General features: G+C 40.2%; 1 protein-coding gene across 1 annotated transcript; it reads left to right on the top strand.

The window, feature by feature from the left end:
- The first annotated feature begins 408 nt into the window (after positions 1–408).
- On the top strand, positions 409–18,227 carry KLF5 (Kruppel like factor 5). Its single transcript, XM_029209732.1, has 4 exons — positions 409–1,200; positions 3,563–4,436; positions 5,426–5,485; positions 16,406–18,227. The coding sequence occupies exons 1-4, from the start codon at positions 949–951 to the stop codon at positions 16,582–16,584; spliced, it is 1,365 nt and encodes a 454-aa protein (XP_029065565.1). The 5' UTR covers positions 409–948; the 3' UTR covers positions 16,585–18,227.
- Positions 18,228–18,810: the final 583 nt, after the last annotated feature.

Here is an 18,810-nt window from a genome sequence, read left to right as displayed (position 1 = left end):
ATTCAGGACATTCCAAATTTGCTTTGCTAAATGGATATATTCACTGCTAAAGATACACAGAGACAAGAGCTGTTTTTAAATTTATCACACCGCCCCTAGTTCTGCGCTAAAGAAAGTACATTTTGTATATTTAAAAATACACGCTCATTAAACAAAACTCTTCAAAACCCTAGCGCCCGCACCTAGCTGCCTTCTAGGTTTCAGCTTGTGAGTTTCAGGTCCTTGCACAACACCTAAGACCTGCAAAACTCTTTTTTCTCTCTAATCCTGGCAGAGAACAGTCCGTAGAGATCTCCCTCCACGTCTCCACCCGAATTCCCTCTCTTCCCCAGATTCCACCCGCTTCTTTCCTTCCTCCGCCCCCAGCTCCGCCAGCCCAATCTGTCAGAGAACTTGTGTACAAACTGCGCGGCCGCCCTGCGCGCGAAGCTCGTGGCCCGAGAGGGGTGCGGTCCGCCCGGCGGAGGCGGAGCTCTGGGCAAGCTTCTCCTTTCTCATAGGCTAGCCGCTCCGGCCCGGCCGGCCTCGGGGCCTCGGGATTCGCCGGAGCGCTGCCAGTCTCGCCGCTGTGCCCCGCCCCCCAAGAGTTGGGTAAAATAGAGGCGGGCGTCAAGTGTCAGTAGTCGCGGGGCAGGTACGCGCGCTAGCAGCTCGTTCGGGGACACCGGCAGTGGCGGGAGCGGGCTCCGGGGGAGCGAGGGAGCGTGGCGGGGCGGGAGAAAGTGGTCGTCGGGAGGACATCGGCGTTCACGCGAGGCGGAGCGGAAGAGTTTGGGTTTTCGTGCGCGCCTTCAAAAACCGCGCCTGGTGTGAGCTGAGGGGTCCACCCGGAGCCTCCCCTCCTCCGCCCGCCGCCCCGCGCGGAGCTCGCCGGCCCGAGTCAGCGTGGGCGACGTGGGAAGCTCGCTCAACCCGCACCCCGCGCCCGGAGCCGACCCCCGAGTTCCCATGGCTACGCGGGTGCTGACCATGAGCGCCCGCCTGGGACCTATGCCCCAGCCGCCGCCCCCGCAGGACGAGCCCGTGTTCGCTCAGCTCAAGCCCGTGCTGGGCGCCGCGAACCCGGCCCGCGACGCGACGCTCTTCCCCGGCGACGAGCTGAAGCATTCGCATCACCACCCGCAGGCGCAGCCCGCGCCGCCACAGCCGGCGCCGCCGCCCGCCGCCGGCCCGAGACTGCCAGCCGAGGAGCTGGTCCAGGTAGGAAGAGCTGCTCCCTCCCTCCGCCTCCTCCCGGGACTCGGGCGTGTCCCGCCGCTGCGACGCGCGGGCGACAGGGGCCGCTCCAGGCTGGGGCGCGCGTCGGGGCGCACCGCGGCCCGGGTCTGGGGGGCAGCCCCGCCCTGCCCTCCTGGCCGGGCACTCGCTTTTCGCCGGGAGAAGGTGGGGGTACCTGAAGGGGAGGGTCCAAGGGGAATCTGCCCTGGCAGCTCTGTCCGGGAAAGGGTAAGGAGAGAACTGGTGCTCACACGCACCTTAGTTGGTTTTCTTCCACTCGGGGGATGAAACCTCGTACCTCACGCCCTACTTCGCTTCGATTCCGCGTGTCCTCTTAATCCCGCCTCCTGCCGCTGCCCCGGCCTTGGACTCTCCCCCTACCCAACCCCGTCCCACGCTGTCCCGGGTTCAGTGGAAACGCAAATCGGGGTGCTGTAGGGAGGCCCCTCGGGGTGCTAGTTTCATATCCCTTGGCGCAACCTGCTTTAGACGCTATCGTAGGGCTGCCTTTGGGAAACGGGAGTTGGGAAAGCTAAGGTGGTGTTGGAGCGCTTATTTTAACTTAAAAAGAAAGACAAAGAAAGACCGGGGGTTGTTGGTTTCTTCATGTGCGTGTAAATTTCCTCTTGGAGCCTCGATGAAAGCTGGCAGTTGGCTTTTACACTTGCCCGGCAGCCGAATTAGAGCAACCGCCTGTTTCTTTCGCCCACGCAGGGAGTCATATAGCCCAGAAAAAACTTCCCGGGACTTTTAGCCTGTCCCAAGGAAAAAAAAAAAAAAATTGGAAACATACCCACATGCAAACAGCTGGAAGAGCTAAAATCAGAAACCACTAACCACCATGGGAGCGAAGTGCACGAAAGGGTTTAGTTCGGTTTATTTCAAGACGCCTCATTTAATAGACCCTTGGTACACTGTGTATTTGCTACCCAGCTTCTGCTCCGGGAGGTCTGCGAGCGTCGCAGTGTTGTGAAAGGGCAGTGGCATTTGTCAGAGAAGTGACTCACAAGACCAGAGCGTTAATTTTTATTTTTAAATCGTGTCTATGCGGGAGACACGGTCTATATCCACATCGAATGATTCGGGGTCTGATTTGAAACACTTGAAATTAAGTAGTAGCAGAAAATGACTGTATTATTCACTGGTTAGGATACCGTGGTTGATCGTTCTATGAGCATCTAGTTTGGGGTGTTTTGTGTGTGTTTGTGGGTTTTTTTTCTGTTGAAATTTCCTTTCAGTGTAAAAAATTGTAGAAGTTTATGTTATACCAGGAAAGACGATAGCTGGAAAAGACGGGGGAGACCAGTTACAAGCTGGGTTGTGTCCTAAAAAAAAAAAAATCACCATTTTAAAATGATTTGGTTATTTGTCAGTTTGCTGCTTAGAAGACACAAGAGGATAAGGTTGAGCTTTTTACAGAGTGAGGGGGAATGTAGCATTGGCCCACTGAGGAGCACACGATAAATCTTTGGCTGATGACTGTGCTGGCGACAGGCAGCCTATCCCCACCCACGGGCCCCTTAGCACCACTCTACCAAGGGAATGGTTTTCCCCTAGGTAATTAAAGATCTGTTTTAGATAGGGATATGAATAGGAACATTTCATTATCATATTAACCAATTACAGAATCTGCTGATTAAAATCAACATTTAGATCAAATGGTGAAGGGTGAAGTTGGTTTGTTCTTTTCAGTGGATACTATGTTTTGCTCAAGACATTGTATTTAAGTTTCCACTGAACTATAAAATGGAAAAGGCACTGAAATAGCCAAGGAATATGTTTTATATTAAATATTTTAGCAATATCTACCCAAGCAAAAAAAAGGAGAGAGAGAGAGAAATTTTTCAATATTATGGTTAAGGTTTGCTGGGTTTTTTTTTTCTTTCTGTTTTAAACACTGAATTTACCTGTATGACATGAACAGAATCAAGGTAATTTGGCCATATTACAATACTGTATTTCAGCTGCAAACTTAAATGTAATGGGGCAGGGAACCTTGCTTGTACGTGAGTGATGATAAAGTATATTTTATTATTGCATCAGAAAGGAATATTTTTTCTGTTTGCTTCCTTTTTCTTCTTGGTTTGTCTCTTTCACTTTTTATCTGGGGTTGATTGGGGGCTATTTTACCAAATACTTGTTAAACACAGTTTCGTAAGTTTTTGGTGAGCCATTTTGTTACACAATTGACAAATAAACCAGATATGTTTATAAGCAACACTTAGGAGTTTGCCTTAGTACTTTTCATAAGGATTGTTGGGGGGAATTTTTAGTAAGCACAGTTTGTCCTTCCTGAGATGATGAATTGGGTGGATTATACATGTTTGTATCTCTTCTTTTTTAGACAAGATGTGAAATGGAGAAGTATCTGACACCTCAGCTTCCTCCAGTTTCTATAATTCCAGAGCATAAAAAGTATAGACGAGACAGTGCCTCAGTCGTAGACCAGTTCTTCACTGACAGTGAAGGGTTACCTTACAGTATCAACATGAACGTCTTCCTCCCCGACATCACTCACCTGAGAACTGGCCTCTACAAATCCCAGAGACCGTGCGTAACACACATCAAGACAGAACCTGTTACCATTTTCAGCCACCAGAGTGAAACGACAGCCCCTCCTCCGGCCCCGACCCAGGCCCTCCCTGAGTTCACCAGTATATTCAGCTCCCACCAGACCGCAGCTCCAGAGGTGAACAATATTTTCATCAAACAAGAACTTCCTACACCAGACCTTCATCTTTCTGTCCCTCCCCAGCAGGGCCACCTCTACCAGCTCCTGAATACACCGGATCTAGATATGCCCAGTTCTACAAACCAGACAGCAGTGATGGACAGTCTTAATGTTTCAGTGTCGGCCGCCATGGCGGGTCTTAACACTCACACCTCTGCCGTCCCGCAGACTGCCATGAAGCAATTCCAGAGCATGCCCCCTTGCACATACCCCATGCCAAGTCAGTTTCTTTCCCAGCAGGCCACTTACTTCCCCCCGTCACCACCAAGCTCAGAGCCTGGAAGTCCAGATAGACAAGCAGAGATGCTCCAGAATTTAACCCCACCTCCATCCTATGCTGCTACAATTGCTTCTAAACTGGCAATTCATAATCCAAATTTACCTGCCACCCTGCCAGTTACTTCGCAAAACATCCAGCCTGTCAGATACAATAGAAGGAGTAACCCCGATTTGGAGAAACGACGCATCCACTACTGCGATTATCCGGGTATGTGATCCTACCTGGTTGAAGCATCGATGTGTATTTAGTGTGTGTTTGTGTGTGCCTTTTTACACGGGAGAGTAGTGCTTGACAATAAAAAAAAAAAATTCACCTACTCTGTTCTTGTCGCATCTCAGTCTCTGTGCCTTACCCAAGTTTGTAACCATTTAGTTACCTAGTGTTTATGTGATGTGTTAAAAAGTCTGGAATATTTGGAAAAAAAGATTACTTTGGACTTTTTTCTCTTTAATATTATATACCTTAGAGTCTTGCTACATTTTCCTTGTTTACCGTAGCAATCTAAATTGGAGTTCTTAATTCTACATTAAGTACTCTGAAAAGGGATTACTTAAGTAAGGTAGGGGAAAATAAGGGGTGGGAATGAAGAGTAGGTTGCTACAAGGCAGAACTATCTACAGAATAGATTTCAAGGTTGGTTCTGATAGCATGTGAACATACGCTCATTCTTGAATGAGATACGTGGCCCAAAATATAAACTGATGACGGTTATGAATATATCTATAAGTTGCTGGCATAAGCTAGTTTATGATTAATACAGGGTATAATTTATTATACATGATATGGCATGACATACTAAATGAAAAAACAAGAAATGTGGGAGTACAGAAAATTGCAGTCACCTTGGATAATGGTTTAACCTTGTCAGCTCTAGAGCCATTAAAATTTTTTAAATCACTGAAGTATGTGTTACTAGTGTAAAGCACCTACTGGTATAAGCACACATTTCCCATTTGTAGCTTGGCTTGATTGCCTGCTCTCTTTCTGCTAAAGTGATACATAAAGCAAATCACATTATACCTTTAATCAGGTAGTAGGGGAGTATGCTTTAAGACATCTCTTAAAATTGAAGTTTCAAATACCTCCTTGTGTGAGAGATTTCTTCTTTAAAGCCAGATTTTAAACACCGAGTCATCAAATGTAAAGATTGCAAAAGGATCTCCAGAATGACACGCTGTTCTTCTCCTTTATTTTAGGCTGCACAAAAGTTTATACAAAATCTTCTCATTTAAAAGCTCATCTGAGGACTCATACTGGTATGTTAATTTTCTTGTTAATTCTGTGAGTTTTGTAAACAGTGTTAAGTGGTATTCATCCTTTAAAAGCCAACACGTGGTTTGATCTCTTCTTTCTTCTTTCAACTTTTACTTTTTTAATGGCCTACCTTTTCAGCACTGGCCTGGCTCAAAATTCAGTTCAGTGAAAAAGTTTGGTTCCAGGAAGGCTGACGTTCCCTCACTAAGGCCTTGCCCTGTCACCTCACATAGAATTAATTGCTCGCAAACATAAACAACGAAGTTTACTAATGGATTTTAAAACTTTAATGGCACTGCTATTCCTATCTTGAAGGAAAAAAATGTAACTCATTTTCTCCCTCCGCAGCAAATCAGTTGGCTTCTATAAAACTATATCAAACACTAAAACGTTTTCTATTTAGCATGTAAAGCATAACTGCTGAATACATTATCTTTAGTTTCACCTTAACCTAAAATATCTGCGTTTAGCATGTTTTCCGTGCTTGGTGAAAGGTAGGGTCGAAATTGCAGAGTATTAAAATCAGGCAAAACTGGGGTCGTGGTTTAAAAGTTACTCTACATCCTACCCCAGCCCATATTTTATACATCGGAGAGACTTTCTCTTTTTTCTAGCTTATATCTCATCCGTGTCTAACATGTTTAGCCCCTATAATTTTGTGAATACATATCTTGTCAGATCTATACAATCATTTAAAAATGCTTTTTCATTTTAAAACTTTACATCAGAACTCATTTGAGGACGAAACGAGGTGGCAAGCTGTAAAAGCCTCCAAGTACCCAAAGTATTTGCAAATATATAGGTGGTTACTGTTCGTGATTTTCTTAAAAGGATAGCCCTAAAGGGAGGAACCTATACAAAGTGATGTTTTGGTTTTTTTTCTCTCAGTAAATGCAGCTTTAACCTAAAGTTCAGAGAATAAGTTTGCTAATAAAAGCAATGACTTAGCAAAATGTTTTATTCCATCATTGCTATGGAAACCAAAGTATTCAACAGTTCCTTTGAATGGGTTGTTGGATTAGTCTGAGGACTTGAATCTCCCCAGGCTGGATGTTACTATGGAAATTGAGTTTTGATAAATGAAACAGTTATCTCTTAACTGCTGCATTAAAAAGAAAAAGCCTTTGAACAAAGGTCAGTGCTGAGATCGAGCTCTAAGAGGAATATGGCTGCAGACATTTTGTATGCACGTTAGGAAGTATTACTTGATATCGCAGTGATAAACACTACTTCTTCAAACCTGAATAGTGTTGGCGACAACGTGGTAGATTCCAGGGCTTTCTGAGCAATTGCTTTTAAAGAAAAGACATCTTATGTATTTATCAGTGAAACCAATGGGTTAATCCGGCCCAAAGTTTTTAGATAGAGACAGATTGATTATGTAAAAGGAAAGATCCTACCTCAGCAGCCCAAAGTAGAAGTTATATTTATAGTTAAACAAACAGCCATTAAGCATATAAACTCAACCTGAAGTTTTCAGAATACATATGACAAGGCCATGAAAACATTCCCTATAGAAATACTAAACTATCCTTTATGTGTTATATATTAAGGAAACATTGAAAATGGGTTTTTACTTGAGTTTTGATTAAGGAGAAGAGGAAATACCTTCAAAACTTCTGAACGATTGTTTTATTTTCCTTTGAAAGTCCTTGAAACAGGAGCTAGAAAGGAGAGAACACGTTTCTCCTGAGGTTAAAGTCTCCTAATAAAAGAGGAGGGCGATACTATATAACGATGTAGTCAACTGCTTATTGCAGGGATGTAGTCAGAGCATATCTAAGTGGCCTTGCAACCCCTGTCAGGGTTTAGTGCTCTGAACGCTTATACCTAGGATTCTGGAACTTGACCTGCTGGCAGAGAAATTTAATAGTGGGTTGTCTTAACAATGCTCGTACTTAAAAAAAAAAAAAAAAAAAACAACTAAAAAGAAGATGTAGGCCTAGTTTGGGTCCCATGCATCGACTTTCTCACCAGATCATAAATGTGTGGCCATCGACCTCTGATGAGTGAGACCCTGTAATCCAGTTTAATAAAGTTTTGTTTGATAGCCTTTCAGATGCCTTGGGGAGGGTTTGTAGCAGACTTGTTCATCTGGCTAAACCCGTTCTTGGGTAATCATAGAGCATTGAGGTTGTTTTCTCCTCATTTCTAGTTTCTAGACAATGCCTTTGAAAATTACCTGTGCTCTCTCATTGCATCCTCCCCTCCCTGCCTGTTGTTTTTTAATGAATGTATCTGAAGCCAGCGAAGTCTTTTTTTCTTCTTCTTCTTCCTTTAAAGGCCCAGGTATTTCTAAGTAACTGCTCTCATGTATTAGACTTTTGTTTTCTTTCTGTCTCCCGCCCACCCCCTGCCCACCTCCCCTGACAATTTTTTAGGGGACTTTAAAAACAATTTATATGGGAAGGTCGATCTTGTTTTTGATATCAAAAATAAAAAATGACTTTTGAAATGATTGCCATTTTGCAGGCAGAATGTGAAGGACCCTAGGATTTCTTTGGAATATAATTGTGATTGCTTTAAAATGTCAAGTTACCTTGTGTTTTAAAAATGATTTAAGCAATTAAAACAGCCTATGCCTGAGTTCTATTTAATTGCATATTCTGGATTTTTAGATTGCAAATGCTTCTTGACTTAAAAATTGAACCCAAGGAAATAGTCCTTCCAAAACAAGACCTTTTTAAAAAAATTTGGGATGAAAGAGTAGAAAATAATCAGTTTCTTGAACCAGAAGTCTCATAGCATTCAAGTTTTTCTAAGTTTATACACTTCGATTTCTTTATTCAGAAAGAATATATAATAAAAAGTTCTATATATGGGTAGACAGGATACCTGAAACGAATGTTTCCTCTTTTCTAGGGAAAAAACTATTTCACTTAAAAACATGCTACATCTTTATATACATGTGGTACCATACTTATAAGCCTATACGGGTACCCTTAAACGTGTGTAGGGGTGTTTGTGTGTTATTTGTAGTGTGTGTATATACATGTCATGCCTCTGGTTAGAAATAATTATGGCTGCTTCTAGGCAACAGTGTCAAGAAGTGTATATTTCCAAATAAAATTATTTGCACTCTTAACAGCATTTAAATTCGAACATTCTGCTGAAATTTGTGTAAGCCTCATGATGTGTACAAGGGGCTTTACCCATTGCCATCATTTGAAAGCTGCTCCCAAGCACCTTTTTAAAAAAGGGATTCACATACCATTCTGCCCTTACAAATCAAGGTGACTGTTAAACTGATTCATAAATCAAAAAGAATATTCTGCTGCAACCAGCAGTATCATACATCTTACTGTCTTTAATTTCATAGTGAAGATTTTAAAAACTTCTGAGCACAGGCTTGGGGCCAAAATATAGGAAAAAGTTAAGACTATATATAACAAAGAAAAATTTGCGAGAAATTGAAAACATTTCTCATCATCTGATACTGGTTTCTTGAGTGTGGAAATTTCTTTGAAAATTGTGTTTACACATTAGTAAAAAGTACTTACTTCCCAAAGAAAGAGTTCTGAAGAAGTAAATAGTGAACTCTGAATACAGATGTTTGAAATCTGAGTAGTTGTAGTCACATGTATGGCTGTGCACTTAACCCTAGAGTATATACTAAAGCAGTTGGGAAAAGCGGGTATGGTAACATTTTAAGGTCCTTTGTCAGCTGTCTGGAGCCGGGCAGAAAACGAGCATCTGTGCAGAATCTGAGCAGCACACGCACTGGGCTCCAGTATCCCTTAGACCCAGACTCTGCACGGGCTGCCACGTGGGGACTAAATGACCCCAGAACGCCCTGCCATGGGTTGACAAGAAAAGGACCACTGGAAACACCCCACAGAAGAAAATGGAAACATAAATAACATAACAACACAAAATGGACTGTGGGTGAAGCACTATCCTGTTAGAATCTCACAGTGAGCTGTTTTTGGGATTCCTTGTTTAAGAAAGAATTTCACAGTAAGCCTTGCAAAGATTTTGAGCCCAAGCCTACTTGTAAAGAGACTAAATTCCTACGTTCTGCCTTACTTGCTCTGTAGAACACTTTCTTTTCTAATGACATTTATATTAAGATGTTACCATGTATACTTTAAAATACAGAATCTCTGCTAGAGATTTATTGCTAAGCATTGATTTTAGTTTCAGTTTGGGTACTAAAAAATCCTTAGGTATAAATTCCTGTCTAGTTCCTTGCTCTACACTTATTATCCATTAAATATATTAGGTATGGATTTTTATTTTAAAATACTGACCATGTTGATAATAAAGGTATTTTGATTTGTAGCACTTCCCCACAAATAGAAAACATTCATAATGTTCTGAGCATGAGTTACTCCTTTTGTGGAACTGTGGGAAGTGGTAAAATACTTAAAAAATATAGGAAGGACTTCATTTCCTTAAAAGATGATTTAGAGCCAAAATCAGCGTATGATTGTATATATGGCCTTAGTGGAGATCATGCAGTTTGGATCTAGAGGTCAATATTGGTTAAATGTGTAACCTGTGTTATCTATCTGTAGAGGCGAAGAAGTTTTGCAGCATGAAATTATTTAGTGCTCAGTGATTTTTTTGAGTCTATATTTGAAAACTATGCAGGAAAAAGTATCACATTTAGCCTGTGTTACATGTTACTAGTTAAACATTCTTAAATTATTTTTGTTTGCAGCTTTGAAATTTATTTTCTGTATTGACAATTTCAAGTTAATGTAAACAAAAAAAATAGTGGCTTAAAGAGATTCTCTGGTTCAGACCCCTGGAAAGGTATTTATGAGCGTGAAAGCTTAGAAACAATTTCTTTTTAATGACTCACTGGGAAGATTAAACTTTGCTTTTGGGACTTCTTCTTTCATCCGAAAAACATTTACATAGGAAATTGATTAAACGTTATTTTGAGATGATAAAGCTTATGGAAGGTTAAGAAGTATAATTTGATTAAGTAAACGTTTTTGACTGATCTTGTGGAGGATCCAAAGAGAATCTCTTCTTCCTTCTGTTTTTATAAATTAGTGGGAGAAGGTGGTTCATAGATGGATTAAATAGAATTGCTGAAGTTGAGACAGAAACAGTTAGCTGTGAAGGTAGTGAGAATGTAGTTTTTTTTTTAAAGTAATGGTTTAATCACCAAAGGTTTTTACTTTGGCAGATATTTTTAGCTCTATAGAAAGTAATAGTTGTTGACTTGATGAGCTACGTCTTTTCAGGTGAAAGATTAGAAACAAAGTAATGTCCTACTTCAGTAAGTGTCTCTGTAGCAGCATTCCTATTCTGTCAGCCTGTATTATTTATATTCAAGGATCTTTAACAACTCTGATTAAGGGTGAGTTACTGTTTTAGAAGTACACCATAGGTAGCTTTCATTAAAAAACATCGGGGCAAAAGAAAATACTTTTGACTACTTTATAAATATAAACCTTTAAGAGTTGGGAAGAATCTGCAGGTCAAGGTAACCACGTTAAGTGCAAATTAAAGGAAAGGATATCTAGTACTCATTCAGTGCTAGAAAAATGAAAACAGAATTTTTCTGGTTTGGTTAAAAAGGAGAAGGTAAAATATTTCACCAAGACTTTGCTTTTTTAAAAAAAAAATTCGGTTTGGGCTCTTATTACAAGAAGGTGAATCTGAATGTTGTCTTTTTGTCAGGAGACTCAGGAATTGGTATTTCATTAACACTATCAATGATAGAGGATGTTTTTGTCCAGAACCCCTAGGAGAAGTAGCAGAGAGGAGCTTAGGTGCCTAGAGATTGGTCCTGCTGGGGTAGAGATATCCTGTCACCCAGGATATCACACCCACCCCTGTCCCCTTCAGGTGTGGCAGTTCCCTGGCTGCCTTTGGCCAGCACTAGGGGCTCCACAACTGCTTGGTTTTCACCAAATCCAGTCCAGTTCTGGAAGAGAAAGCTCATTTACATAGTTGATTTATCCTTGGACAACTTCAGGATGGATAATCAACTGATTCTGAACATGTCCTTCTGAAGAGGCTAAAAGTACGGTTCTCGCCTAAATGTACCTTTAATCAGATTACACTCAGTGGTCCTCAGCAAAACAGAACCAGGCAAAGCCCTGCTGCAGGTGGGTTCGTAGAAAAAAAAGACACAATATGGAGGCCTCACGCTAGATGCTTCCCTGTCTCTTATACCTTCCCTCCTTTTCGTGAATGAAAATTCCCAAGTTGGTCAGCCTTGGGCCAAACGTGATTAACCAAAGGTGCATGAGGAGAAGTGAGGCAATAGAAGACAGTCTCTGCCTTTGAGGAACTTTCATGGCTAGTTAAGGAGGCAAAATACAGCTATTTGAAGCCTTCATTCAGCAATATCTGTGCCAGTGTAAATCAGTCATTTAAATCACATTTAAGTGATAGATGGGGATATAGAGAAGTGGAATGATTTCTCTTGGACTGTTGAGAGGTTTTCTAGAAGGAATCAGGTGAGTCCGACTTTAGAGATACACACACAGGGAGAAAGAAGGGAATTTCTTAATATATCCTTTAATTAGCCTCCTTAAAGTGAGTACGTTATTGACAGGGATACTATATCTAGTAAACATTAGGTGCATTTTGCAAATACTGGCAATACAGATCTTTGAAATGAACTGCCTACCCTTCTGTTGCCAGGTGTAGGAGATGTTCTGCAATGACCTTTAATAAAAAGATTTTTAATGGAAAATTACTGACATAGATATATAGAAATATGAATTAATGAGCCCAAATCATCTTGCTTTATCTGTTTTTTAAGATACCTAACATTTCCCTGTGAGTTTATTTAATCTTGGATTAAAGCTTCTTTTTTTTATCCTTTTACTAGAATGTATACTGTTTCAGCTCTAAATTCCTTAAGTCGCTAATGATGGGAAAGATCTAATTATTCTTGAATTGCATGAAAATATTTTCCTCCTGAAATAAGAGCTCATTTTGAGCATCAAGGACTCAAATTCTAAGAATTAAGCTTAAGTATTGACTATTGAAATAATTTTATTCCACTTTAACAGTCAGAATAGAATATAGATGTTAAGCTCTCTGAGGCCAGAGACCAAGTCTTATTCGTTGTGTTTTGCAAGTCGCTTGGTACAGGTCACACTCATCAGTACAGGTTATACTCTCCTTTACTAAACATTGACTTGAATTTTGATGATTTTGGGCCTCTGTCAAACGTAATTGATTGGATTTATTTTTTAGCCATCAGGAAGGAAACCAGGTACACAAATTTGCTGTAACAAAAACGTTACCTAAGATAACTATTGTAAGATAAATATTGCCATCTGTGATATTTTTCTTTTGTTAGAAGAATCTGTGTAGAACATTCTAGGGAAAGGCCTTGGTGTGAGTCTATTGAGTATGTTCAGCAGAGCAGAGAAACTTTTCCCATTCTATTGTGGTAGATTCAAAAGTCATTTCTTAATCTATTCAGCAGAAGAAAAAACATCGCTAAAGACTTTTCAAATACTTTACAGACATGTTCTGCTAACCCACTGAAGTTCCTTTAGCCTGGGGTAAAAGAGAGCCGTCATTAGGTGATATTTGGGGATTGTCAGTCCCAGCATAGAACAGCTCTCAGGACTCCACAGGTCCTGAAAAGCAGGTCTCCGCCCAGCCAGGGATGGCTCAGTCGGAGTGTGTCCTGTGCTTCAGACTGTCTGTGATTTCAGGCCTGCTCTCAGTCCATTAAGCTAGTCATTAACTGACCTTCACAAGTGGCTTCAGAATCTTTAAATAGAGGTGAACAATATCTTTGTGTTCCTTAAGTCATTCATATAGAGCGTGTATTAGTGTTTGCTAATGGAGGATGTAGGCAGGACATTGAGGAAAAGTGGCAGGCCAGGCTTCTGAACGTGGAGCTCATCATTTTGCTTCTGACTCCTGGAGGTGTTGTGAGGATAAATGAGATACAAGTACCTGAGTTGGGAGTATGTGCTCAGTGTCTGCTTCTGCCTGCTCCCTTCTTCTACTGGTAATGTTTTTGCTTAACATTAATTGACTTAATCAGTATGGACCCATATGTATGTGTAACTTAACAATTTTTTAAAAGATCAGGGATTTCTAGTAAAATAGTCCTAGTAATTTTAAAAGAGAATGAGAAAGTACATACTTTATTTGAGATAATTGAAGCTTGTTTTACATGCTGTACAAATTTGTCACTTTTTTTTTCTTTTGCCTTTGGAAAGTTTCACATTAACAGCATGAGAACTTAAAAATACAGTTGATGTTGAAAGAGCTTAACTAAATATTTTAAATTGGTGGTATTGGAAAGAGATTCTGTAAAAATCCAATTAAACTTTTGAAAGCTCTATCTTGTTGAAATAACTTAAAGGAAGTTAGTTTGGTTTCCCAGAAGTACTATGCATAGTGTTTCTGGCTGAGGAAGAAAGGCCTGAATCTGCATTTGGCCAGAAATTGGGTACCAGTTTCCTCTACAGTGTTTTACTTGAGCCGTGTTGACACTTGAACAAATCCCGTAGAAACTGCCTCAAGTGGGGAATAGTTGTCCTTGCTTTTATGGTGAAGCCCTGGCCCCATAACTAACATCCAGACAGTAGTAGTATTCTTGGCTGAATAATCTATAGATACATATAAATTGAGAGCAAACCCCCAAATGTTTTAGGAATTTTCATGGCTACCGTTTTTCAACCAATCAGTAAAGTAAACTTTTAAAAATACTGATGCAGTTTATTGCTTCCTAGCCAGTAAAAATAGTGAACAAAAAGAGTCTAGTGTCCCTTGTTTCTTAAATAAACTTTGAAAATTCAGTTCTCTTGCCATTTAATTATTCAATTCAAAAGACTAGAATGACTTCTTTTAAAATTGGGGCACTTTAGGAATTTTTTTCCTTGCCTCAGACATCAGAAATAACTTTCTCTTCCCATTAAATGACAGTAAAGTATTTAACCAACATGTTTGTTTTTGTGATTTATTTTTCACGGGGAACAAAAACAAACACTTGTGTGCAAAAGGTTAATTTTTTCTGTTTGATGTACATCTGGCATTAAGACGTTTCTATGTATTAAACAGATTACATGTGAATATAAGTGAAAGAAAAGTGGTTTATTTCTTGTTACTCAAAAGGTTTAAGTATATTAGCTTAAATTCTTTGAATTTACTCTGAGGGGGAAAAAAAACACTTCAGGTATTGAGGTGTGCATTTTTTTTTTTAAATGGAGCAGTAGGAACCTAAAAGGGACTTAAAAACACAAAAATATCTGTGTCTTGGCTCAGAGGCAGAGGAGAGGAGAGGCGAAGGGTGGCTAAGGGGTGCACACCACAGGCGTTGAAAGGAAATCTCCTGGGAAGTAACTGGTACAAGATTCAGAGGGCTGCTCTGGCCCTTCCATCTTTGTCCTTAATGGGATTTTGTTCAGGTGTCAAGAGTGGTTATCAGGACAGCAAAAATACATTAACCACGAGCTGTGGAAATCTCAGTTGATGTGAACAATGTCTTAAAATTTGGACTCAGTTGAGTAATCTTACAACTTCCTGAATATGATCCTGCTAAATCAGGCAGAAAGGTAGTTGGATTTCATTGTGGTACTGAGTAACCAGTGTTCAAAGCACCTCTTCCCTTGCAGAAGAAAACGTTTTAAGGAATTTAGGAGTTTGGCTACTCAGAGTTTTAAAATGCTATCCATATAAAACTCAGCAGTAAGCCAGCAGTACTTTAATGTGCAGATTGACTTCACAAGCTCTCATCTTAAACAAACTCATGGAAAATCATAACAAAATAAAGCAAAAATATAGGAACTACTAGTGAATACTCAGTGAGAAGTTCTTAGGTTTGGGGATTTATTTAGAGGAATACATGATCTTAATTAAATAGAACTAATCAATTCTAAAACTGGGAGTTACGACTGCCTTATAAATAGCAAGTAGTTTTTTTTCCAAAAGTGACATTAATTTTATTTGTATATCAAAAATATGCAATGATGCAGGGTAATTGCATGAAGTCAGAAGCTGGTCTGGAGTGAAGGGTAGCAAAGGCCTTTGCCAGACCATCCGGGAGTTTCTTTGGGTGCCACTATAGGCAGAATCCTTTTGGGCTGCCAATATTGAGTGGTTTTGAAAGATGAGCAACCAGCAAACTTTAGACAACATTAAGAAAAATACAGATTGCAAGGGATAGGGCAGCGGCTCATATATCAATCCACCATTTAAGTGAAGAGAGCTGTGAAAGAACAGGAAGATTGAATTAGAGGCTTTTCTATGTTACACATACAAGCTCCATGAGGTCAGGCATTTTTGTTTTATCCTAAGCATTCAGGACGGTGCCTGGCATATAATATGCATTTGGCACGTCGTTGATGGAGTGAATTTTGCTTTTTGGCTCAATGCATTGCAGAGGAAAATTAAATGCATTTATCAGCAAATGTTAGAATTGTTGTGGCTGTTTCATGACCCTTCACCAAAGTGAAGTTATCGGTACCAGACTTTCTGATCTGGTTGAGGAATTATTAAATAGCAAATGCATAAAGCGTTAGCACCATTCAACTTTACTCTTTTTCCAGCTTTGGTTTGCTTCAGTCTGAAAAGTGGGAAGGTGTGTACGTATGTGTACTGGAGTGAATTTCAAAGAGCCAGTGCCCAGTAGTCCATGTTGGAAAGCCCTGTGTTCAAGCAAACTGGCTTACGTGCTGGACGTTCCAGTGTGGCTAATTCAGAAACTTTTAGGACCACTTTGTTGAAGTAAAGGACCTCAGTTGTGGTCCATTAAGTTTATAGTATTGATGGACAGAATACTTTTTCTCTCTGTAATTAAGTGCTCTTCTGCAAAACAGTGACTCTCTGTGCTAGATGACTCGAGGGGTTTTTAGTTCATCAAGGAATTCGCACACTTCCCTCCTCGGAGCATGAGTTTGAGAGAAACGCCTTAGCAGGCAGTACTGCCTGTGTCCGTGTTCCGAGTCACCCCTTCACCTCCTCCTCTTGGTCCCTTGGCACAGGTGAGAAGCCGTACAAGTGCACCTGGGAAGGCTGCGACTGGAGGTTCGCGCGCTCGGACGAGCTGACCCGACACTACCGCAAACACACGGGGGCCAAGCCCTTCCAGTGCGGCGTGTGCAACCGCAGCTTCTCCCGCTCGGACCACCTGGCCCTGCACATGAAGAGGCACCAGAACTGAGCTGCCGCTGCCGCCGCCCGCGTATCGCCTGCCGCCGCTCCTCCGCTCGCTTGGCAAAATTCTAAACTACAAACTTAACTATATAGAGAAAGATGAAAACGAAAACAAAAGACTGGAAATGTATATTTTGTATATTTGAGAAAACAGGGAATACATTGTATTAATACCAAAGTGTTTGGTCCTTTTCAGAATCTGGAATGCTTGCTGTAACCTGGCTTCACCCAGGCAGATGCCAATCATCTCAGACAGGCAGCCTCATCTCAGTGCGGGCGTGCAGGGTGTGTTTGCAGTGTTCTTCCCAAAGCACCACCGTTTAATGTGACAGTGTTTAGTAAACAAGTCAGTTGGCAGGCACAGGAAGTCGGCTGGATTGTGTGTCAAGATTTTACTTGACATCAGAGGAGTTTTTTTCAATACTAGGTAATTCTCTGGAGGTGCGCGGCATACCTGGCAATTCCAAATAGCCATTGAACAAACGTTGTTTTGTTTTTCTTTTTTAAATATGAGTTGCCTATATTTGCTCTTCGAAATTTTGTAAATATGCAAATCAGCTTTATAGGTTTATTACACGTTTTCTAAGATTCTTTTGGGGAAAAATCATAAATAATTCTTTTGAAAATAACCATGAATACATTGACAGTTAGAACCTGTGGTAAGATACCTTTTAAAACCTTACCAAATTCATTTCTCTAGGGGGAAGAGATAATAATCATTCAAATGAACTTCAAAAGCAGATTTCATGCACTGATTAAAATCAGATTGTTTATTTTAAATATGAGCGACATTTTGTATGAATTGTGAACTCGAGCTAAAAGACAGTTAACAATATTCAAAAATTAAACCTCTTACAACAAGCTGAACAGTATCATTTTTTAAAAAGACGGACTTAACGTAGTTTTCACATGGCAATGTTGAGTGTATGATGTAGTTTTTCGTATATGGAAACATGGAATTTATGATGCAGGTTTCATATATCGAGATGTTTGCTCGTGCAGTACAGTTGGTTAAATGCCAGTTTATGTCGACTTTGCATGTAATATACAGTGAGACACAGTAATTTTACCTAAATTACAGTGCAGTTTAGTTAATCTATTGTTAATACTGACTCAGTGTCTGCCTTTAATTATAAATGACATGTTGAAAACTTAAGGAAGTAAGTGCTACACATATGCAATATAAAATAGTAATGTGACACTGATGCTGTCAACCAAAGGGCAGAATGAATAAGCAAAATGCCAAAAGCGGTCTTAATTGAAATGAAAATTTAATTTTGTTTTTAAAATATTGTTTATCTTTATTTATTTTGTGGTAATATAGTAAATTTTTTAGAAAATTTTCATAACTTGATAAATTATAGTTTTGTTTGTTAGAAAAGTTGCTCTTAAAAACGTGTAAATAGATGACAAACGGTGTAAATATTTTGTAAGAGGCTTCAAAATGTTTATACGTGGAAACATACCTACATGGAAAGCATAAGTTGGTTGCTGTTTTGCTTCTTTTTCCCTCTTATTTTTGTATTGTGGTCATTTCCTATGCAAATAATGGAGCAAACAGCTGTATAGTTGTAGAATTTTTTGAGAGAATGAGATGTTTATATATATAAATGACAAATTTTTTTGGAAAATAAAAAGTGCCTAAAAGATTCATGTTGTGCCTTCCTTCTTCCCCTACCATAGCAAAAACAATGAACAAATTCCTTTCTCATAGCTATATAAAAGGGTCTGTTTTATGTGGGCAGTTAATAAGAAAACAATTCCCACTTTGAACCAGTATCTACTTTTGTTTAAGACAAAAGAGAGGAATTTGTTTTTACAATACCGGAGGTATAAAGGGAGGCATACTTCATGAATGCTGATTTCTTTAGCCCCCCCTCTGGTCATTACACAGACACATAGTGACTTTACCTTTTCAAGATCATTAGTTGAAGACACTGTGGAGCTAACTTGTATATAGCCTAGTTTTGTCAGAGGTAAACAAAACAAGAATTAGGGTTTTAACTTTTTTTTTCTTTTTAAAAGAGAAAGGGAATTTCCAGGTGGTCCAGTGGTTAGGACTCCACCCTTCCACTGCAGGGGCCCCGGTTGGGGCCTGGGTTCGATCGCTGTTTGGGAAACTAAGATCCCGCAAACCGAGCGGTATGGCCAAAAAAAAAAAAACAAAAAAACACTGAGATGATTTTAACCACTAGCAACAGTACACCTTGGTTTCTAATGCCATCTCCAATAA

The sequence above is a fragment of the Monodon monoceros genome, unplaced genomic scaffold, assembly GCF_005190385.1.
Source record: "Monodon monoceros isolate NGI ecotype Baffin Bay Population unplaced genomic scaffold, NGI_Narwhal_1 Super_Scaffold_8, whole genome shotgun sequence".
Lineage (NCBI taxonomy): Eukaryota > Metazoa > Chordata > Mammalia > Artiodactyla > Monodontidae > Monodon > Monodon monoceros.
This window is presented reverse-complemented; position numbering and strand designations above follow the sequence as displayed.